Raw genomic sequence first — 24,028 nt, 5'->3', positions numbered from 1 at the left:
GAGCTACATATGCAGCTACAGTCGAATTGCCCCCATATGCTTTTTTTACTACTAAATTTTGACTTGCCTAACAGCTGGCTGAGTGGAGGGGGACTTTCAATCCAATCCCCTGCCTCCTAAGGAGTGGAACAGTGTTGGTCTGGTCCCCTACCCTGAGACGCTGGGGGGTCCTGTAGTACAGGCGTCAGCTCTGTGGGTGCTTGAGAGCCCCTTATATTGAACTCTTTGTGGAGAGTTAACGTGACGTGATTCAGCAGGGGCAAAAGGTTCCAGGGTCTTGTCGATGGAACGTGTGATCTCCAGATTGCTCCTTCCTCTCCAGATGCGCTAAACTGGCCAATCGGAGGTTTCTCTCTGCATCCGGCTTTCGACCCGCCTTGAGGGGGTGGGGCTCCCTCTGTGACGTAGCAACCCGTCCCCATATTAGGAGCGCGGAAGTACAGAGTTCAGGGAACGGCACGATGGCAGCTCGCGGGCACAGAGAGCTTGTAGCTGCCGCACCCGCAGCCAAGCTCACGCACCCCGGCAAAGCGATCCTGGCAGGTAGGAGCTGCGTCCTCCCGCTCCTCGTCTCTGCCTGTCTCCGCGCAAGCTGCGAGCTTTGCTTTCGCCCGTGGAGCTTCGCTGCTTGCTGTGCATGCTTGTACACGCCTTATCGCGATGCGGGAGTCTGGCATCTGGCTTGGGATGGTGGAGCTATCAGTGCACGGCCGGCCCAGTTTGAAGTCCTCTCTCTGCCTCGTTTGTTTTCTCATTTGGGTTCCGGAGTTGTGTTGGCAGGGGCAGAGACACGATGCATATACTCTGTTCTGTTCGAGTTACTAATCGGGTCAGCAAGGATAGATAGTGTGACTAGGTTGGGTTGGGTGGTTTTTTTTTTTTTCCTCTTCCTGCCTGTTGCTCTCTAGTGCAATTTAGAGACTATTTGGCACTGAGGGTTGTAACTTCTAGTTATGCCATCATCTGATGTAACCATAGAAGGAAAAGGGCACGTCAAATTCTGCGCCCTGGATTGGCTATGCAAATACCAGGTAGACCTTGAGGGAAGAGAAAATCTTGTAATTCAAGACTGTCACCCTACCAGTACATGACGGCATTCCTTTCTAGAGCATCGCCACCTTCGTAGATAAATGCAGCTTTTGTAAAGCTGTTATTCTTATTGCTAGCTGCACACTAAGTTCTGGGAGACTTTTTTTTTAAAATACATACAGTATGCATTTGCAGTTTCAAAAAGAATGAGATGATTACTGGAAAATCACCATAATCCTGTTAGGTGCCATCGACTAGTGTACGAGTCCTAGCAACTTGATGATCCTGTTAACAAGAAAATTGTGGAGAATAGAGGTTATTATGATCACCTGGATCATTCTCATTCCCACCAATAAGCAGTACTGGTAATAAACATCTGTGGTAAGTGATTATGCTGTACATGTTGGTGGGGAAAGAAAGAAGATCCTAAGTATCGAGTGCAATTAAAGACCAAGAAAATATAGCAGGAAGAAAATCTGATTGGAAAGCAACTTCCATACATATCTGTATAAACTACCTGTACTGCATATGCATATTTCACCATGCATTATGCCGAAAGAGTGTCATTCTACAGCAGGTTTTTCCTACCTTTTAAAAAAAAAAAAATCAGGGGTTACATTTATATAAGAATAGCTTTACTGGATCAGACCAATGATCCATCTAGCCCAGTATCCCATCGTCACAGTGGTGGTAACCAAGCAATCAGCACTCTTGCCCAACTGGCAAAAAAAAAAAAATCATTGGCAAAAAATAAAAATTGTCCCCTAAGTAGCAGTGGCGGCAGCAGTCCTGAGCTGTGACCTCCCCCACCCAGCCTCAAAGCAGAAGCAGCTGTCCTGAGCTCCGAACCCTCTCTTCCTTCAGCCCTGAAGCAGCAGCAGCAGTCCTGAGCTGCAAACACCTCTCCTTCCTTTCCCCCTCCCCCACCCATCCACTGAAGCGGCCAGTCAGCAGAGGCAGCACTGGCAGGACCTTTCCTCTGATGTCACTTCTGCCACAGCAGAGGAAAGGCCCTGCTGGGGTTGGCTGTGAGCAGCCTGCTTACAGCACTGCCTCTATTGATCGGCTGCTGATTTGGTAAGTGAAGAGGGTCTAGGTCAGAGGTCAGACCCACATGGAGAGTGGAAGTGAGGGAAGGCGGGTGGGTGAACAGGGAGGAGGGAGTTGGATGAATGCTGGACCCATAAATGGGGGGGGGGGAGAAAAGGTGGCCCAGAGATAAGGGAAGAACAGATACTGAACCTACAAGTTGGGGTGGGGGAATGATAGAGTGAGGTGGGAAGGGAGACAAAACTATTTTTAGAGTAACTCAAGCAACCAGAAACTTCAGTTATCTGGCATCCACTAATCCCCATGGGTGCCAGTTAACCGAGTCTGCTGTACATGGCAAAAACCCAAATAGTAGCAATATTCCATGCTACCAATCCTTGGCAAGCAGTGGCTTCCCCCATGTCTTTCTCAATAGTAGACAAGGTTTGGACAAGCTCCTGGAGGAAAATTCCATAGTCTGTTATTGAGAAAGACATGAGGAAGCCTCTGCTTGCCCTGGATCGGTAGCATGGAATGTTGCTACTCCTTGGGTTTTGTCCAGGTACTAGGGACCTGGATTGGCCACTGTGGGAACAGGCTACTGGCCTTGATGGACCGTTGGTCTGATCCAGTAAGGCTATTCTTATGTTCTCCCCACTTCCATATGTACTATTACCCTCTCTCTTTCTTTCTCCTAATCTGGCATTGCCCTTTTCTGGTTTTCTCTTTCTCTCCTTCCCTCCAGTCTTGCCCTGTTTGTTTTCCTTTTCTCAAATCCAGTATTGCCCTATTTCTCTCTCCCTTTCATCCATCCTGTCTTTCCCTGTTTCCTCTCCGCCTCTCATCACATCTACCTCTTTGCAGCACAATTTTTCTCCCTCCTACTGCACCTCCACCAAGTCCATGCTGATAAACGACCAAGGAAGTAGTGTGGGACCACGGCTTTGTGCGCCCTGCTATTAATCCTATCTCCTCTAACATAAATGGAATCGGCACAGGAAGCAGTAGAGGCTGAAGAGAGGCTGCTCTTCCTTTGGTTGGACCCAGAGTTGGACTGTGGAGGCAACATATTCCCTCCTCCCCCACCGCCGGTGCTTTAAAATTAGTACCTTTGCTGGTGGGGATGCCAAAGCCCTGCCAGCCAAGAAATGCCCTCCTGAGCCACTCTTCTCCTGGCGCTGCTGCGGTAACCCAGGACTCCCGGCATCAGTAGCTGGAAGCAGGATGCGGGGAAAGCTTGGCAGGGAATTTCTTTGACTGGTGGGGCTGTAGCACCCCCACTAGTCATTTATCAGGTGCAGAGCCATTTAACGGGTGCCGTGGGGAGTACTAGCCATTTCACGGGTGCAGTGCAGCCATTTAATGGCTATGCCCCCCTTCCTCTATGGCTATGCCATTGTTCCCCACTGAGTAATGTCAATGGCAGTTTCAAAATGAAACCTCCATGTTTTCTTCTGTTCACTGACTCTTCCGCCACCCTCCACAGCCCCAGCTTTTTTTGGGGTTTTTTGCCTACACTTCTGTTTCCATTTGCCTTTTTTTTTTCTAGTATCTCGCTGATTTTATCTTTCCTTCTTAATTATTTTTTTCTCTTTCCCCATCCTTCACACCCTCCATTTCTTATATTTACCCCTCACCCCCCACATTCCCTCTGTTTCATTCCCCTCCCCTGATTGCTTGGACAGATCCTTGCTTCCCTGCTGCAATGTTCAATGGATTAAATGTTCTTTGCTTTCCTGCCGCGAGTGGTCTGTAGAAGTCCTGCTTCTCTGCCACACTGGTTTCATTGTGAGGTTGAACTGTGCTGCAATGGAAGTTAAGGTTGGTCTTGTGTTAAGTCTCATGAGACTTTATACCATAGGAACTTCCAGCACCACACAACTCAAGCTCCCAGTTAAACCAGTCACAGGATAGAAGCGGGGGAGGGGCCGTTTCGGAGGCCTTCTGTAGGCCAGGAGTATGAGATTGGCAGGCCGAGTGGGTTGGACAAGATTGTTCTAGTGTTTACAAGTATTAAAGTGAACACTGCACTAGCAAGACATTTGAGAGACTGAGATCCTACTCCATATATTCTCACTTAGCATGACGGAAACAAAAATCATTTCTATGGACAGCACTATCCCATAAGGAGATGTTATCCTCCAAGAAGACAATGTCCCCAAAAGGATCACTTTTGAATAAGGTGGGCCTAACACTTCAGTTCCATAGGTTTTTATAGCCCTCCTCCCCTGACAGGAAGTCTGCCTTAGAGGGCAGGGGGACAAAGCAGTGCTTCAGCATGGGCCTATTCTTTGTGCAGTGCTGATGCTGCTTTGATCTTTGGCCATCCCAGTAGGACGTAGAGGGTGATAGCGGCTGTACCAGCAGGGAAAATGGAAGCTGTTGGCATGGAGTGGAAGGTGAGAAATTGGCCAACTTGGAGGGGGGAGGGTTGGAATGGAGTGGAAGGAGAGAAGCTGGCCAGCTTGTGGGGGAGGAGTGGAAGGGTAGATGCTCAACTATGGTGGGAACGTGTGGGTGTCCAGTACCATTGGGTACACCCTGCTCCTGATGCAGTTACCTAAAAATGTTTGATTTAATGTTGTTCCATCCACTCTCGTAGACTTGAAGTACCAGAATCCTGCCGCTAGATTCTGTAACTTCAACTGTACCCCTTCCTTCCTGAGGTGTGTGACATGGAACAGTATTATTTTGTTTGGGGTATCAAACTGGTGTTGATTCCTTTACAATAATGGCTTACTGGGAGGGTCTCGGCTCTTGATTATTCATTGGTTTCAGAGTTCCCTTACTGTAAAATGTGCCACATGTGTGTCGGTGAATCCGTCTGTCACATCCTGATGCCTTGTGTCTGCCTCTTTCTACTGCTGGTCAATTATTTCCTGGTCCTAAGTTCACATTATAGTCATGCTCTGCTACTGATTAGCCAAGTATAAAATGCAATAGCTGCATAATGAATGCATCTGAAACCCCTCCCTCCCTCCCCCAGCAGACTGGGGATGAGAACGGTGACTGGCGAAAACCTCACACGGGTCAAGTGGGGCTAGGGCTGCAGTCTGAATATACACTATAGACACATAACTGTAGAGTTGGGAAATGTGGACACAGCTAGGTGTGACTGGATAATTGGCCAGAACTGTGCCACAGCTGAAATAGCTGCCAATTTTCACCTATATTGGTAGAGCGTGGGGGATGAGCACAGACAGTGATTTCATAAGCCAAAAGCCTTTGTTTAATACAGAATATGACCTATTGCAGCAAAATTTCAAGACATGAGGGGGAGTGGGGCACCTATGGGGTCCTGCTATATGCTTAGATACACGCGTATTCTGTAAAACTAGGTCTTTTTTTTTGTTTTTTTAATTGTTTTGAGAGGATTTTGTCTCTGAATTTGGAATGTTCTTCTCCCCCCTTTGGTATACCATAGTTAATGGGAGAAGGGGCTCGGCAGTAGCGCTGCACACTGCCTTGTAGATGATATAGATCAGGGGTCTCAAAGCCCCTCCTTGACTGCCGCAATCCAGTCGGGTTTTCAGGATCTATGTGCATGCACTGCTTTCAATGCATATTGGGGAAATCCTGAAAACCCGACTGGATTGCGGCACTCAAGGAGGGACTTTGAGATCCCTGATTTAGATTCAGTTCGGGTTCTGGAACCCTAACTTATTTATTTACATAAAACCCTAAGCAATAGATAATTGCAGCAGTAAAAATATTCATATTACAATACAAAGTATGAAGTAGTATGCTACATTACAATGTCGATACGATATGCAATAAAATATTTTAATGGACAGCATAGGGCAGTGTCTCGCAAACTTTTTCAAGCCGGGGCACACTAAACCTAGTGTCCCTGGCTTAAGACACCTGGAAGTGCGCTGGCAGCGGTGTGATGAAGTCATGCACATGCATGACGTCAGCACATGTGCAAAGGCCCTTCAAACACAGGCCCTTGCGCTGACAGAAAGACCTGTGTTGGAGAGAAGGGTCGGCAGAGAGAAGAGGTGTCGGCGTCGGGAGATTGCTTACAGGACGTGCCTCTCTTCGCAAGAGGTATGTCCTATAGTCATCCGGCGCCAGTACCTCTCTTCCCCAGTGTACCGCAGCATACCAGAAATCTCAGAAAACACACTGGTGTGCTGCGGCACACAGTTTGCAATACAATGGCATAGGGTGTAAGCAAAGATGAAGTATATAGATAGAAAAGACAGAGTAACGGTGTCAAGTCAAAAGCGCGCCGGGACAAAGGCGCGCTCAGACAATTGAGCGCAGTGCGGAGGCACGCGCCGCTCTAAATTGTTTTTAGGGCTCCGACGGAGGGGGTGTGGGGGGGAACCCCCCCCCCCCACTTTACTTAATAGACATCGCGCCACATTGTGGGGGCGTTATGGGGGGTGTGGGGGGTTGTAACCCCCACATTTTACTGAAAACTTAACTTTTTCCCTGTTTTTAGGGAAAAAGTTAAGTTTACAGTAAAATGTGGGGGGTTACAACCCCCCAAACCCCCCATAACGCCGGTGTGATGTCTATTAAGTAAAGTGGGAGGGTTCCCCCCCAACGCCCCCCCCCTGTCGGAGCCCTAAAAACAGTAATTTAGAGCGGCGTGCGCCTCCGCGCTGCGCTCAATTGTCCGGGCGCGCCTTTGTCTTTCGCGCCGTTGTCTATGAACCGACCACCAAGTTTTTATTGGGTGGAGGACTTGGCGGGAGGGAGGATGAGGGCTGCCATTAGAAGGCTCAGGAGGGGATTGGTGGGAGGGTAGTTTTTTGGTTGGTTTTTTTTTATTTGATTTTCAAATTTACAGAATAAAGAAAATGGAAAGAATAAAGAAAATGGAAATAATACAAATATTCCAGAAAAGAGGTCTAAATTAAAACATTACACCCAAAAAACTCCAACAAGCCCACATCATGGGGAAAAGTCACCTTTTTTTCTAAAGATATATCTCAAGTAAACAAATCTGTAAATTTGTACATAAAAAAAATATAAAAGAAATAAGTAAATCTAGCAGTAATCAAATTAGACAAATTCACAGCCTAATTCTTCTAGTGGTTTACAATTATTGAACTCCAAACTAAAAATATGAAATTACTTCTTTTAGATATTAGTTTCATGTAATTTCAAAAACTGCTCAAGTTGTAAAGATATAATCTTTCTCTTTATATTTCAAGATACATTTACACGGGAACTTTAAAAATAAATGTGGCCTCTATTGCCACTACTTGTGGTTTTAACAAAATAAATGCCTTTCTGCTAAGCTGAGTGGTACGAGCCACATCTGGGAAAATTAAACACTATCACAACAAAATTTAGTACTCTTGTTTTGATAGTAACTGCCTCTTTTTTACAAAGCCGTGCAGCAACGACCCCGAAGCCCTTTAAATCTCTATGGGCTTCGGGGCCGCTAGCGCGGCTTTGTAAAAGAGGCCATAAGTCTTCATTATAAGCATTTTATCTGCCTCACTATTGCATTCATCAATAGAGTAGATGTTTCTCTAATTAAGGGCTTCTTTTACTAAGGTGCCCTAGCAGCTTTAGTGCGCGCTTAGCACGCTAGGCTTTAACGCCTCCATAGAGCTTGCGTTAGTATTTTTCATTTAGCGTGTGGTTTGCGCGTGCTAATCTTCAGCGCATGCTAAAAACGCTGGCGCACCTTAGTAAAAGGAGCCCTAAGTCTCGGGAGTCCTCAAGGAACTCAGTCAAATCAAAATCTATAGATTCTAATTGATCTGCTCCTAATTCAGCTGAGACTTTCTTTTTCTGAGGTATATAGTAGTGATTAAGTACGGGGATAGAATCTGCATTGGCCAATCCCAAGATTTCTTTAAAATATTTTTGTAATAGAATCTCAGATGTTATCAAATGAGTCTTGGGAAAATTGACCAATCACAGGTTTCTAGCCCATAACTTATTTTCCATCATTTCAATCCTTGTAGTTTTTTTTTTTGTGGGTTTTTTTTTTTTTTTTTTTAATGTAGGGTGGGGTCCGTTTTTCTACTTTTTGTTTTCCTAAAGTGCCTGAGCCAATCGGTGCTCAGGCACTGATGGGAAAGTAGGGCTACGATAGTTCAGACCAGCCCTGAAAGTTTGCACGGTAAAATTGAGCATTACACGGCGTTCTCATTTAAATACTGACTAGTTCTTGGTAATGTATTGATATTGATTCTCAGTGGCTGCTACGAGGTTCATCAGCAGCCAAGGAGAACCCTTTTTTTTTTTGTGCATTGGGAGGAGAGTGCTCCATGCCAGCATGATTACTTTAAAGAGTCTTACTGCCACAGAAAGCTTTTGAGCATCGGGGCCATAGTAATTTTTTTTTAAATTTAGCCCTGTAATGTACTGGTAGTCTGTGAAGATTTTGCAAAAATGGTACGATGTGGTTGTGTGATTTGCAACCTTCTGTAAATCTTGCAGAAGCATTCTGAATCAATTGTAACTGGTGCAGACCTTTTGTAGTCTGATCAGTGTACGAGTGCATTACAGTAATCCAGTCTTGATGATGTCATAGCATGCACAACTGAGACAAGACTTGCCTTCCCAATATAAGGAGAGAGGCTGTGTAATTGTCACAAATGATAGAAGCAGCTCTTGAAGGTTGCTTGGATTTGGGGATTAGACTAATCTAGCTATATTCCAAGTTTCCTAACTAGTGTTGCCCGATTCACGATTCGAATCGGTTCACCGATTCACTTTGGGTGAATCGATTAGAATCGGTTCAAAACAATAAAAAAACGTCTTCCCGATTCGCCTGACCCTCCCCCTCATCCCCTAAAGCAGGAGCGGCAGCTGCCGCACCTGCTTTAGAAGGCGAGGGGGGAGGGTCAGTCGGGAAGTGCTGCTGCTGCTGCTGTCGGTTCCCCCCCCCCGGCGTCTGGTTTCCACCCCCCTGGCCTTCCGCTTCCCCCCCCCCGGCCTCCCCCACTATTTACCTTCCAGCCGGAACATCCTGTAAAGAAGATCGCAGTGTTAGCGATCTTAGTACTGCTTCGGATCTGGTTCCTCCGTCGTGGTCCCGCTCCTCCTCTGATGTGAGGGGGACGGTCCACCCTGGGCACCATGTTGGTGGGGGCGCCAGCACCCCTCCTCCTCTCCACTCCCTACCTCTTCCCATTCCTTCCCTCCACATGCACGCCCCCCTCCTTCTCTTTCCCCCATACCTCTAGCTGAAGTTGTTTGCGGCGGTCGTCAATATGCTCTTCGTGACCCCGTCTGCTCTCCTGTTGATGTTGCTTCAAGTGCTGCGCATAGAAAGCGACTTCTGAGGGACAGTCAACAGGGAAGTGACGTCGGAGGGTCAGTCACAAGTGTCACGAGGAGCACGTTGACCGCTGAGAACAACGACTTCAACTAGAGGTACGGGGGAAGGAAAGGGTGGGTAGAGACGAGGGCGGCCCTGCTCTGGGCACCTCACTACGCCACTGATCCAGTTATCGCGCAATCATGATATGCAAGGACCCACTGTGATAACTGGACTGAGTGACCTGGGAGTGATTATGAGGCAAAACCCCTCTCAGTTGTGAAGGAAAGGTTCATGGCACCAACTTTCACAGATGCTAGTTCTGATTGAACTTCAAGCCCAACAGAGCAGAAAAAGTTCCAGGCTAGAAAAAAGCAAGCAAAAGAGAATCTGACAATTCTGAGTCTTGAGGCCTTCAAAATCAAAAAGGAACCGCAGAGTCGATGTACTTGATGCAGATGCTTTAATCAATCAAATAAAATATTGTGTAGAAGCAATAACAGTTAAAATCTACATATGATTTAGACCACACGTGTCAAACAGAAGGCCTGTGGGCCGAATCCGGCTTGCTTGGCTGTTTTATGTGGCTTGAGGTGACTGTGCCACATCCAAGCGCCTGGGCCGTGCAGCCCCAGTCCCAGTGACGATCCAAGTGCCTGAATGGGTTGCCCCAGTCCCAGCAGCGCTCCAAGCACCTCACCGTGCTGCCTTAGTACCCATTTACAGACAGAAGGACCCAGTCTCGGTGTAAAAACTAGGGCGCTCCACACAAGTGCCTGACTGTGCTTGTTGTTTTCAGAGCATGATTAATGCATGAGGATGGTAGTCTTAAGGTCTGTCATGTTAGTCCTGGTCTTGTCTTTTGATGTTTTTTGTTGTTAAGTCCTAAGTATTTTTTATTACCCTGTTTATGCTTAATTTTTTTTTAATGTAAAGCCGCTTTGAAATTTGAAAAAGCGGGATAACAAAATTTTAATAACCTTGGAAACTTGGTGTCTCAGAGTGAGGAAGGATCTATACTTCTATTAAGACTAACAGCTTGGTTTACAAAGCCACGCTAGCGGCTGCCGCGTGGCAATAGCCCCAAAGCCCTTTAAATCTCTATGGGCTTTGGGGCCATTATCACACAGCAGCCGCTAGCACGGTTTTGTAAAACAGGCCCTAAGTATCTTAATAAAAAATTTGGCCCGCGACTTAGCCTGGGTTTTAGATTTCGGCACCTTATGTGATTGAGTTTGACACCCTTGTTTTAGACAGTTCAGGTTCACTTATGTTTGTAACATTCCAAATCCACATTTGCTTTATCCGATAAAGCAAATGTGGATTTGGAATGTTAAAAACATGTGAACCTGACCTGTCTAAAACATAGGTGGCTTGAACTGTTAAAAAAAATGAGCAAAGCAGACATGCTAGTGTGTGTGTAACTTGCTGTGTAAGTGTCCAGGCTGAGATGATTTGTACATCACCCTCTGCTGCTCCCGGTCTGGAGAAATCCATTAGGGGATTAGTTTCTGTGAATAACTGAATTACTGAGCAGCACTTAGCCTGTTGAGTTCAGTTCTGCAAACTCAGCAAATGTGGCCTTTTCAGGAGCAGCAAACTCCTGCAAGACAGGAAAATGGCTGTCGTGATCTCAAGGAGTCCTTTTACTAAGGTTCGCTAACAGATATAGTGTGTGCTATATGCCGTGCAGCCCATTAAGGCTGTACAAAATATTCATATTCAATCCATTTGGCCCCAAATAATGCTCCAGCAGCATTATTTATATTCATTGAAGATGAATAATCCGGAACTCTACTGTGCTAAATCCTCCTGAAATAATAAATGCTTGATCTCTGAAGTCACATTGCTTCTTTTATTATTTATGTTAAAGAACAATGCCCATTATTTGTATTTGACCAAATAGTTAAATGCAGGGGTAGGCAATTCCAGTCCTTGAGAGCCACAGGCAGGTCAGGTTTTCAGGATATCCACAATATATATGCATGAGATTAGAATAGATTTGCATCTCAAGGAGGTAGTGCATGCAAATCCATCTCATACATATTCATTGTGGATATCCTGAAAACTTGATCTGCCTGTGGCTCTTGAGGACCGGAATTGCCCACCCCTGTATCAGTACAGCTCTACTTGTATAGCTTTTGGAAATGTCATCCTTAAACACCATAATACACTCGCCTGTCATCTCTAGACTAGATTATTGCAATGTGTTATACAAGGGAATAACCCAAAAAGAACTTAGATGACTTCAAATAATTCAAAATACTGCGGTTAAACTTCTATCTAAGGCCAAAAAATTTGACCATGTGGCACTGCTTTTGATTAATGCACATTGGTTACCAGTCTCCCATACAAAAACTTATAAAATTTACTTCTAACATTGAAATTCAGAAATTTTCACACCCCAGAATTTAATGATAGACTGCTCATCCTCTTAACTACTGCAACATCATATTTTTGGGAGCATACAAAAAGTCCCTCCAAAAGCTAAGATTAATCCAAAACACTGCCGTCCGTTTCATCTTCGGACTCAAGAAATGGGAACATATCTCTCCATATCTCCAAAGACTCCACTGGTTACCAGTAGAATCCAGAATACTGTTCAAGTTTGCCTGCATAAGCTTCAAAGCGATCTTCGGGATGCTACCAACTTACCTAGCTTCCCAATTCCTCTCCTACTGCCCAAAAAAAGACCTCCCGCAGAACAAACCTCTTTACTTACCCATCCCTGAAATCATGTCACTACAAGAAGTACCTAAACAGAATGCTTTCTTTCCAGGCAGCCCAACTGAACACATGGCTAGCAAAACCAATACTCGAAGCCACATCATATGCGGACTTCAGAAAATCTCTGAAGACCCGCCTCTTCAACACCACCTAAACTCTCCCCCCTACCAGTTATAAACCGCCTCGAAAGTCCTCCCCCTTCCTTTTCCCTTCCCCCAACGCCTAATGCTGTACCTCTCTTACGCACATTATATATATCTAGCTGTAAACTGCATTGATCCCTTGTAACTGTTCATATTGTATCATCCTATAACTTAGTATAACATCCTATATCTGATTGTAAACATCTGTAACTGTTCTCTTGTTAATATCTTGTACCTTACTGTAAACACCCCAGTACCCGCTCACTTTGTATTATCCTGTATCTTATTGTAAACATCCTGTAACTGTTCTCTTGTTATTATCTTTTACCTTATTGTAAACCCCCAGTACCCTGTATCTTATTGTAAACTTCCTGTAATTGTTTCCGTGTTAATATCTCGTACCTTATTGTAATCACCCCAGTACCTGCTCACTTTGTACTATCCTGTATCCTACTGTTAACAGTGTACTCTCTCTAGACACGACTTCACTGTAAACCGCTTCGAACTTAGGGTATAGCGGTATATAAGAAATAAAATTATTATTATTATTAACTCATGCAGAACGCTCCAGTCAAATAATCAACATCGCTTAGGGCTCCTTTTATCAAGGTGCACTATAGGGGTTAGCGTGTCGGACATTTCATCACGCGCTAACCCCCGCGGCAAGCCAAAAAACTAATGCCTCTTCAATGGAGGCGTTAGCGACTAGCGTGGCAGGCGGTTGAACGCGCGGTATTCTGCGCGTTAACCGCCTACCACACCTTGATAAAAGGAGCACTTAGTTATACCTTCAGTACACCAAATTGTATATGATACTATCCGTACATCAATTTTTTTCCCATAACTGTCCACCAATTATGGAACTCTATGCTAACACATCTTCACTGGATCAATTTAAATTGAATTTAAAAACTTTTTATTTAAAGATGCATTTGATTTATAATCCCCTAATCACTCCAAGCTACACAGATGAAATCTCTCCCTCACTATAGTATTTACCATTCATGTCATTCTATCCTATCCATTGTATTTCCGGCCCCTAATCTATTGTATGATAATGTACAACTGTTAGTTAGATTAATATGTATTACCCTTATTTTATCCATTTAACCTTTGTATACCACTTAGAGTTTGATAAGCAGGATAACAAATTTTAAATAAACTTGAAATGTACACTAATTTGTTAGCAAGCTAAATCCATTACTATACTTTAGAAAAGGGCCCCAAAAGATTTAAAAATAAGTCGAGAAATGTTATGAATTGTTTTCTAGTCAGTGAAAGTTTACAAAAGGGGATTCTGTTTGTTTTTTATTGTATTTATTTATTTTCATTTGAAAATCATTCTAGCAGCTATGTTTTATAGAAGCTGGAGTTTAGTTTGTAATTTTTCTGTAATACCAATATAAATAGAATTATCCAAGGGCAAGCAGGCAGCATATCCTCGTGTATGCATTACATAATCCATGGAACCTCAGCTCAGACAGTCAAAAAGTGTACTGTCAATTTAAATCAAACCACTCATACTATGCACATACTTGTGCCTTCTCGCTTGACTTTGGCTTGCGGAACCATCGGTTCTCAGTTTTTTGCAGAGCATAGAAACTGTTTCTTACTTTCTTTAAGCAGATCAAACTTAATAGTTTAGTCATATTTCTCAAATTTTTTTTTTCTTTCATTTTGTTTAACAATTCTTTTGATTGGTTTTTGGTTTGTTTTTTTTATTGAATTTCTTTTTTGGGCCTTCAGGCCAGGAGTATCAACATTTTGTTTAGGTTATCATCTACTCAACCTCCCCAGACCATGAAGTCCTTTGACCGTTGCGTCAACGGTTTTTCCTTCAATGTCTAAGGCTCCTAGGGCTTCAAGTAGTTTACTCAGTTCCACAGGATCATTTCAGGTACAGACCCACAAATTGGTGTGTCCAGTGTTTAAGTTCTGATCACCGAGACATTTCCTGTACGCTCTGTTCTAAACTACAAAAGAGATCGCTTAAAGCCACAAAGTTGCAATATGAAAACTTTTTGGGTCGGCTTCGTGTACATTGAGAATGATTGGCTAGAGACACCAATGCTCAACATCTAACAACTTCAGCATCGACACCGACAGCATTAACAATCCATTCCACCTCTGCTTCATTGGTGCTGCCTTCCTTGGGAGAATTTTGTAAGAAAGCCAAGAAGCATAAACACTTGTCCCCCTCCATGCATGCTTCAGCATAGTCTCAGGCATCTGTTCCGCCACTTATTTCTGTCAAATGGGATGATCAGTGACACTCAGAAAAGCACACAGACAATATAAAGCATAAACAATAACACTTTATTATACATATATAAGAATTAAATACCTTCACCGTATCCCAGGCAAACACTCTCCCTTCACAATTGGAGAATCCTTGTGCAATTGATAGGTGAGTAGACACGGGAGACTGACCCTTTAGACATCTTTTAATTTTGTCCCTTGCGACGTCTTGGATTCTGATGTTAGGGTCAGAATTCTGGTCTTATATAGAATAAAAACTGCGGAGTTCAAAAGCATAAACAGCTGGTCCTGCTCTTTTGTTCCTGTTTTGACAACACCCAGGTCAAAGAGGTCAAGATAGCAGATACTTGTTGCTGAAACCTTTGATGTTTGGACAACATTCAGGTCAAGGAGGTGTGAAATCAGTTTACTGTCCCTTTGGAGATCAAGGAGGTCAGGATCTCAGATAAGCAAGGAGGTGTTGCAGTTTACTGTCTCTTTGATGCTATCCAGGCGACACGCAGGCAAAGGATGTCAGATAAACAGACTTTACTGTCCTTTTGGTGTTGTCAAGGTAACACTCAGGCAAAAGGAAGTCAAAGAAGCAGATTTTGATGTTATCCAGAAGGTGTTACAGAGCCCGGTTTCCCATTGAGAGACACGCAGGCATCAGAATGTCAAAGAAGCAGACTTTGATGTTATCCAGAAGGTGTTACAGAGCCCGGTTTCCCATTGAGAGACACACAGGCGTCAGGATGTCAGAGAAGCAAACTTTCAGATAAGCAGACTTGAGGATACATGTCAGTAATATGCTGAACATGTCAGTAATATGCTGAGGCATAACAGCATCTTCGCCATCGCACTCTGTATCAACGCACTGAGACCAGATCACCATCGCTGCAATTGGTATCTTCTCTGAGGTGTTCCTCAACATTAGTTACCAACACCTTGACACTCGATGCAATATGAGCCCACTGTACATTTGTCAACGTCAGTACCAGCACCATCTCTTCAAGATCAAGTTTCAAGTTTATTAGGATTTTATATACCGCCTATCAAGGTTATCTAAGCGGTTTTTTACAATCAGGTACTCAAGCATTTTCCCTATCTGTCCCGGTGGGCTCACAATCTATCTAATGTACCTGGGGCTGTGGAGGACTGAGTGACTTGCCCAGGGTCACAGGGAGCAGCGCGGGGTTTGAACCCACAACCCCAGGGTGCTGAGGCTGTAGATCCAACCACTGCGCCACACACTCCTCGATCAGTTCAGAGAACTATTGCAGAAGAAGCTAGCCGGGATTCTGCAGACGCATATGGTGCAAATGCCTGCTTCGACACATCCAGTCCAAGCAATGACTACATCGAGGGAACATTCTTGGACACCAAAGCATGGAGGATCCTAATGAGGAGACATATCTCAACTTCTAGTGAGTGCACCTCTTCATCACATTCTTTACATTCTTTGAGATGTTTACAATGAAGTTGTCCTTGACATGTGCATTAACGTTCTCCATCCACAAGATCTGACATCAAAAACTATGATTTCAGACTTCTCATCAATCTTCTGATTATCCACACTTATCTGTAGAGGAGTCCTATGGCATATCTTTATAGAAACATAGAAATATGATGGCAAATAAAGGCCAAATAGCCCATCAGGTCTTTCTATCCACAGCATTCACTATCTCCTCCTCTCCCTAAGAGATCCCATATGCCTGTCCCACGCTTTCATTAATTCAGACATAGGCTTAGGCCTAATCTAAGAAAATACCTTTTTACAGAAAGGGTGGTAGATGTGTGGAATAGGCTCCAAGTAGAGGTAGTAGAGACAAATCTATCATCTTATCTTCATCCTATGCCCTCTCATTTTGGAGCTTCCTTTCAAATGAAAGACTCGCCTCATGCGTATTTATGCCATGTAGGTATTTAAATGTCTGTTTCATATCTCCCCTCTTCCGCCTTTCCTCCAAAGTATATTAAGATCTTTAAGTCTGTCCCCATACGCCTTATGATGAGACTCAAAAGTGAAGGGGAGAAATATGTAGAAGCTGATAAAGAAAAGGCTGAATTGCATAACAGATATTTCTGTTCTGTGTTCATGGCTGACAAGCGGGACCACAGATGACAAACGTAAATAGGGATGGAGTAGTGGTAGAACCTGATCGATTTTCAGAGGGTTGTGTTTGAGAAGCTATCAACGCAAATAGGGATGGAGTAGTGGTAGAACCTGATCGATTTTCAGAGGGTTGTGTTTGAGAAGCTATCAACGCAAATAGGGATGGAGTAGTGGTAGAACCTGATCGATTTTCAGAGGGTTGTGTTTATGAGGAGCTATCGGCGCAAATAGGGATGGAGTAGTGGTAGAACAAGATCGATTTTTCAGAGGGTTGTGTTTGTGAGGAGCTATCGGCGCAAATAGGGATGGAGTAATGGTAGAACAAGATCAATTTTTCAGAGGGTTGTGTTTGTGAGGAGCTATCGGCGCAAATAGGGATGGAGTAATGGTAGAACAAGATCAATTTTTCAGAGGGTTGTGTTTGTGAGGAGCTAGCTAAATTAAAGGTAGCAAAAACGATGGGGCTGGATAGTGTACATCCGAGGGTGCTGAAGGAACTTAGTGAAGTCCTGGTGCTTCCGCTGACTGACCTTTTTTAATGTTTCTCTAGAATCGAGAGTGGTACCGGAGGACTTGAGAAGGGTAAATGTGATCCCTGTACACAAAAGCAGAAGTAAGGAAGAAGTAGGGAATTACAGGCCAGTAAGTCTGACTTGTGGTAAGCAAATTATTGGAAACACTTTTAAAACAGAGAATAGTGAAGTTTCTGGAATCCAGTGGATTACAGGACTGGAGGCAACAAGGATTCACTAGAGGTAGGTCTTGTCAGCCAAATCTAATCAATTTCTTTGACTGGGTGACCAGTAGAGGAAGTGTGTTAGATGTGGTGTATTAGCAAAGCCTTTGACACTGTTCCACACAGACGTCTAATAAATAAACTGAGTGCCCACAGGATGGGCCCCAAAGTGATGGACTGGGTCAGGAACTGGTTAAGTGGAAGATGACAGAGGTTAGTGGTCAATGGAGATCACTCTGAGGAAAAGGATGTTTCCAGTGGTGTGCCTCAAGGTTCTGTTCTTGGGCCTATTCTTTTAAACATTTTTATAAGCAATATTGCTGAAGGACTGTCGGGTAAGATTTGCCTCTTTGTGGATGATACCAAAATCTGCAATATATCAGATACCTGAATGATGTGAATAACATAAAGAAAGACCTAGCAAAGCTTGAGGAATTTTCTGAAATTGGCAGCTAAAATTTAATGCTTAGAAATGCAAGGTCATGCATTTGGGCTGAAAAAACTCCAAGGAAAGGTATCGTTTAGGGGTGAAGAACTTATGCGCACGAATGAAGAGAAGGACTTGGTTGTGATTGTATGTGATGATCTTAAGGTGGCCAAATAGGTTGAAAAGGTGACAACAAAAGCTAGAAGGATGCTGGGGTGCATAAGAAGAGGTATTGATGCCCCTGTATAAGACTCTGGTGAGACCTCATTTAGAATATTGTGTACAATTCTGGAGACTGTACCTTTAAAACGATATATAAAAAGGATGAAGTCAGCCTAGAGGAAGGCTACTAAAATGGGTATGGTCTTGGTCATTAGACGTATGGGGACAGACTTAAAGATCTTAATATGTATATTTTGGAGAAAACACTTGTTAAATAAGGCACAGCTAACCAAAAAAATACTAAGCGCTGTTTGAAGTCTATACTACGATTTCCACGTACATTCACATGGAACACTACCACTATATGTACAAAGACAAGTGGAGAAAAACAGACCTCGGTCTTTTGGTTCAAAAATACTAAAAACAAGTGCAAAATGAGCCACTATCATCACAGGTGCTGAAAAACTCCACTTGGACATCTTATTTTCACTACTTTCAAACTTGTGCTTTCAATTCTGTGATATATTGTAGATGATCTAAAACATGAAACATCAATAGCAAGAATTTTGTAACTAGTGATCGGTCCAATTGCAAGAAGCAGATATACAGAAAAAAAGAAAAGTGGTTACCAAAAACTGCAGTATGTCCACACTGTCTCAAAAGTACAACAAAGTAATCAGTTATGCTGAATATGTACAATCCCCTGCTTTGTAAACTGCTCTCAACTGCATAGTACATTCTCTCGCATTGTATCTTCGCTGTGTATGTACAGTCTCTTGCATTGTAAACCGCTCTGAACTGTTTGTGGTATTGCGGTATACAAAAATAGTTATTATTATTATTATCTTAAAAGTGCCGTCGTCCAATGCAGGCCAAAATCTTAGTCAATTGCACAACTTTCCGACAGAGGACCACCTGTTTGTCACAAAAGAGGGCTACCTCAGGGGAAAAGCACTTCTCAATCTTATTTGCATTTCACTACATCAAAATAGCAGAGTTCGTGTTCAAAGATGGCGGCCAGGATACTGGACTTGATGGACCTTTTGGTCTGTCCCAGTAAGGCAATTCTTAGTTACCCCCCCTTTACTAAACTGGGATTGCAGTTATTAGTGCAAGGAGCTGCGCTGCTCCCGACGCTCATAGGAACTCTATGAGCGACGGGAGCAGTGCGGAGCATTCAGTGCGGCTCCCTGCACTGATAACCACAATCGCAGTTTAGTAAAAGGGGGGGTTAGTTTTTTTTATCCCATCCTCTCCAAAGAGCTCAGAACAGGTTATAGGCTAACATACATGATATACAGTTAGCAGGTTACAATGTACCATAGTTACAGTACAAAATTTTGGTGACTTCAATGATCTTCATCAAAAAGCATAAGGAGACACTGAAGGAAAAGTGGAATAATGGAGAGATGATAAATATAACATAAGAACATAAGCAGTGCCTCTGCTGGGTCAGACCAGAGGTCCATCATGCCCAGCAGTCCTCTCACGCGGCGGCACATCAGGTTCAGAACCTGTATTTAACTATCTATACCTTCTATCCCCTTTTCCTTTAGAAAATTGTCCAAACCCTTTTTGGTATAAACATAGAGAAAGTGGGCCACTCCTTTCATTGGAGAGGAAGCTCTAAAACAGTGGTTCTCAACCTGTTTCAGTTGGAACCAGGGTGGATTTGATCTAAATCACTAGTTGGAAAGACTTGATTTAAATCATGCCTGTGACATTATGAATGGATTAATGGAATTAACAAAAAATGTAAACATTGCAGGAATATACAGCCTCATGCTACATAATTAAAAACTAATCCGTATTTAATTTTAGTTTTTTTATTTAGTTTATTAAAATTTGATGTAAACACTTAATATTTCATGATTAACTTTTAGACTATAATGTGTCTTAAATAGAAAACTATCTTTAGATAGAATTTTCCTCAAAATGGCATTTTATTTTTTTAAAAATCCAATTTAAATTTAAAAAATCTTATTTTTTTATTTTTTTTTTTTTTTTTGGTGGGGGTTATCATTGAATTTTATCCACCCTGGTTGGAACAAACCTGATGGATGATACTTGCATACATGATACACTTCATACATGATACACTTCATACATGCCCCTCACAGATCTTTGGTCTGGTACAGATGACAGTTGTTATGAATTACATGTAAATATGTTCTGCTTCCACAAATACCCTATCCCTAACAGGTTCAGATCATAATTAGCACATTTTCTCCAGTTACCATCGAAAAAAAAAATTATGATTCTCATGTCTGAGTAATGACAACAAATCTCTCCACTACCAGGCACACTGTAAAATACAAAACCTAGAAAATAACTTGACATAGATGTAGCAAACTGAATTATTACTAAGTATAGTACTAATTTCTGATTCTAACAAACATTACACGGGGTTCCCAGTTTCTCTTCTGCTTTCCTGTCTGATTTCTGCTCTTTCCTATGGGTGCTGGCCATTTGTCTTATTTTCTTCCATTTCCTCACTACATCAATCTTTTCTATCCGCCTACTCAGATTTTACTCTCATTCTTCAGTCCTATATTTTACTTCTTATCAACTTTCTATTGCCTCCTCTAATCCCCTGTCTCATTCCTCCTATTCTCTTCTTTTACATATTCCATTACTACACTTCTACCATCCTCTTCTCATTCATCTCCTTGTAAATCACCATTGCTTCTCACAAGATTCCACCACGCCCAGTATCTCCCCCTTCTTCGACCACTGTAGCCCAGCCTCTGCTTTCTCTACCTACACTTGTAGCTCATCATATCTCTTTCCTCTCTCCCTGTGGTCCAGTAGCTCCCTGTCACTTATCTCTCCCCTTTCACCTTGTGGTCTAGCAGCACTCTGTCCTTTCTCTCTCTCCCTTTCCCTCCTTCCCTATGAAAGAAGTGCAGCTTTAATGTTCTTCAAGGCTGTGGTTCCAAAAGGAGAACACAGCAGAAACCCAGCTTGTTGGCAGGATATATGGCTGCACAAACCATGATGCCGTGCTCCTTTCTGGGTTGTGTAGGCAGTGAACTGCACACTAGAGGTGAAAGCTTGCTAAACATGATTTACTGCCTACACAACTCAAAAACAAGCAGTATTTAGGTTTCTATAACTGCATTCCTGTGGGTCCAGCATCTGTTCTCCTTTCTTCCCCCCATCCCACAGTCCAACATGTCTCTTAATCATCCTGTCCTACCACTCCCATAGTCTAGCATCTCCCCCTTTTCTCTGCCATGTCCTGCCCCACTGATGCAATTTCATGTTTATGCGTAGGTGGGATCTAGCAAAGAAAAAGGCTCCGGGTCAGCCAGGTAGCGTGTTACTGTTACTGCTGCTGGAAGAGTAGTGAAGTTTGAAGGACAGTGATGAGAAATCTGAAGGAGAATAAGGAAGAGGTATGAAATCATGGTTGGAAGCTGACAGAGCTGTGCTGGGCTTGTGGGTGGGGGAAGGGAGGGATGAGGAAGATGCTACTACCTTTAGCAAAGGGGAAAACCCAGAAATTGCATGCCATTGTGCTGTCTTTCTTCCAACTGCATGTGACACACCAGTTGAGAATCACTGTTCTAGAACAAGGATTGTGGGATGAGATTCTGTGTATATAATTCAAGGAATATTTTTTTTACAGAAAGTGTGGTGGATGTGTGAAACAGCCTCCCAGAAAATATGGAACAAATATAGTTTTATGGTTTATTAATCTTGTTATACCGCTCATTCATTTTAGTGGTCCAAGCGGTTTACATGATACAATCAAATAAAAACAAAATTTTAAAACTCCATTTGTTAGATAGAATAAACCTAACTCACAAACATACAGGATAACATTCACTCCTAAATAAAATAATATAATAATAAAATTTCACAGGACTGCTGACTGAGGACCCACAAATCATTAATTCAGATTGGATCGAATCTTGTCCGAATGCTTCTTTTAAAAAAACCACCCTGTTTTTAACATAGTTTTGAAAGATTTGAATTTTTCCTCTAATCTTAACTTTCAGGGCAAATGATTTCATAAATTTGGAACTGCAAAATAGGGAGGAGGAATTGTAGAGCTGAGCAGTGGGTGTTAGTTTGCAGACTGGACAGATTGTATGGGTTTTCTGTCATGTGTAATGTTTCCATAGTTATACTTCATATTCTAAGACCACACAGGTCCCGTCTATAGATAGAGCTCATCAGACCAGCTCCTGGAGGGGTCCTACAGCAGGAATGATGAGCCTTTTATCAAGAGATTATGGAATGGCTTGCTTCTGCTGGCATCCATTCAATATTCAGCACCCTGTGGTTTCAAGAAGCTCAGTAACTGAGCTGAAAAGATATTGATCCCTTATATGTATGCTGCTGCCACAGGTATCTGTAAGACAGATGCAGGGTCATAAATACAAGGAGTGAGGAGGGTCATGGAAACTCATAAGGACCAAAGACATGAGAACACAACTGGTGGTCAGAGAGGGGCAGTATGGTTTTCTGGGCTTCTAAGATGGCTGGGACAACCCCTACAAGCATCTGGAGTTGGCAGCTAAAGAGAAGGGCACAGAAAGGAGGAAATTACCAGCTGAGTGGAGCTTACCCGGGGGGGGGGGGGAATTATAGGGGAAGATAAGTGAAGAGAGATAGTGAAGGGCAGCTGAGTGAGTGCATTTGTAGGTAAGTAAGAGAAATTTGAATTGTATTTGGAAACGGATGGGGAGCCAATGAAGTGACTTTCGGCGAGGGGTAACCTGAGTAGAGCGGCTCTCCTGGAATGAGTTGTGCAGCCAAATTCTGGACGGATTGGAGGGAAGCGAGATAGCTAAGCAGAAGGCCCGAGACTAGCCAGTTGCAGTAGTCTAAGCACGAGGTGATGAGGGCGTGGGTAAGTGTTTTGGTAGTGTGCTCAGAGATAAAAGGTTGGATTATGGTAGTAGTATAGAGGAAAAAGCGGCTTGTTTTAACGATATGTTGTATCTGGGTGGTGAAGGAAAGAGAGGAGTCAATGATGACCCCAAGATTTTGAGCAGACAAAACAGGAAGGATGAGTGTTGTCCACAGAAATGGAGAATGAGGGAAGCGGAGAGGTGGGTTTAGGTGGAAAGATAAACAGCTCTGCTTTGGGTTTCAGTAAAGATGTTTGGCGCAGAGAGGTAGATCTGGGAGTCATCCGCTTAGAGGTGATACTGGAAGCCATGGGAAGAGATCAGCGCTCCAAGTGAGCAAGTGTAGATTGAGAAAAGGAGCGGTCCCAGTACAGAGCCTTTGAGGTACACCAATCGTTGCTATTTCCTGTTACTATCTTTCATGTACCCTATACAGATTCCTATATGTCTCTGTACTTTACATGCTGCTTTCTATATGCTGAATGATGTGAGAGCAAAAATTAATCTTGCCTTGGTGAATATAGTCATCCTAATCTGCCTTTTCCTCTCCCTCTGCCCAGGTGGCATCGCAGGTGGCATTGAGATCTGTATCACTTTCCCTACTGAGTATGTTAAGACACAGCTACAGCTGGATGAAAAAGCCAACCCACCACGCTACAAAGGGATAGGTAAGAACTGGGCTGGGAAGAAGGCAGCTAATCAGGGGACATTTTAAAAGGAGAAGAGGTTCTGTTATGTTGGGCTCTGACAGCTTGAGCTATTTGGTGTAGCCCTACTGTTGCCACCTGGAGAGTGAATTCATTCGAGAAAATAGTTAGTTCTTTGCTGGTATGTCACAAAATCGTGCTCAGTTTAGGGTAATTTTGGAGGTGCAGCCCACTTGCTGTTTGAGCTTGACTGATTATTATCTTATATTGTTTCCATTCTGTGCGGCATCGCACACAGGCTGAGGGGAGACCAGTACGGCCTTGCTGCATGAAGGAGGCAGGTGGTCTAGTAACGCAGGTTTAGGGCAAAACAAAACTAACGCAGGAAGACAGAATTGCCACAAGCTGTCACCTAGTTACTGGACCTGAGATTTACATGCAAGTCTGAACAGGCAGACCAGCAAAAAAAATAATACACTTCTCCCTCTAATTACAGTTTCAGCAATTGCGGTTTCAATTATTCATGGTTTTTAGCTTGCTGGCTCCTCCCCTCAAATTATATCAGCTTACTTGAGAAATCGCTGACAGAAAAAAAATAACTGATTCCCAGCACTTTCTTCACTATGTTGTGCCTTTCCTTCAGGAACAGGCTAGGTCTCCCACCTTGTTTGTGGTTTC

At 43.3% G+C, this 24,028-nt stretch overlaps 1 protein-coding gene across 2 annotated transcripts in view; it reads left to right on the top strand.

Annotated features, from left to right (window-relative positions):
• The first annotated feature begins 414 nt into the window (after positions 1–414).
• Positions 415–24,028, top strand: part of SLC25A1 (solute carrier family 25 member 1) — a 34,806-nt gene continuing 11,192 nt past the window's right edge. The window contains exons 1-3 of one of the 2 annotated variants that reach the window (XM_033956852.1): positions 415–543; positions 21,118–21,239; positions 23,264–23,371. Coding sequence is in view for 1 of the 2 variants with exons in the window: in XM_033956851.1 (XP_033812742.1) it covers positions 462–543; positions 23,264–23,371 (190 nt within the window). In the remaining variant the exon portion in view is untranslated. The remainder of the gene's footprint in view (positions 544–21,117; positions 21,240–23,263; positions 23,372–24,028) is intronic. The other variant, XM_033956851.1, reaches the window with a different exon arrangement.

The sequence above is a fragment of the Geotrypetes seraphini genome, chromosome 8 (assembly GCF_902459505.1).
Source record: "Geotrypetes seraphini chromosome 8, aGeoSer1.1, whole genome shotgun sequence".
Classification (NCBI taxonomy): domain Eukaryota; kingdom Metazoa; phylum Chordata; class Amphibia; order Gymnophiona; family Dermophiidae; genus Geotrypetes; species Geotrypetes seraphini.
Note: the sequence above shows the minus strand (reverse complement) of the source record. Positions and strands in the feature narration are given on the sequence as shown.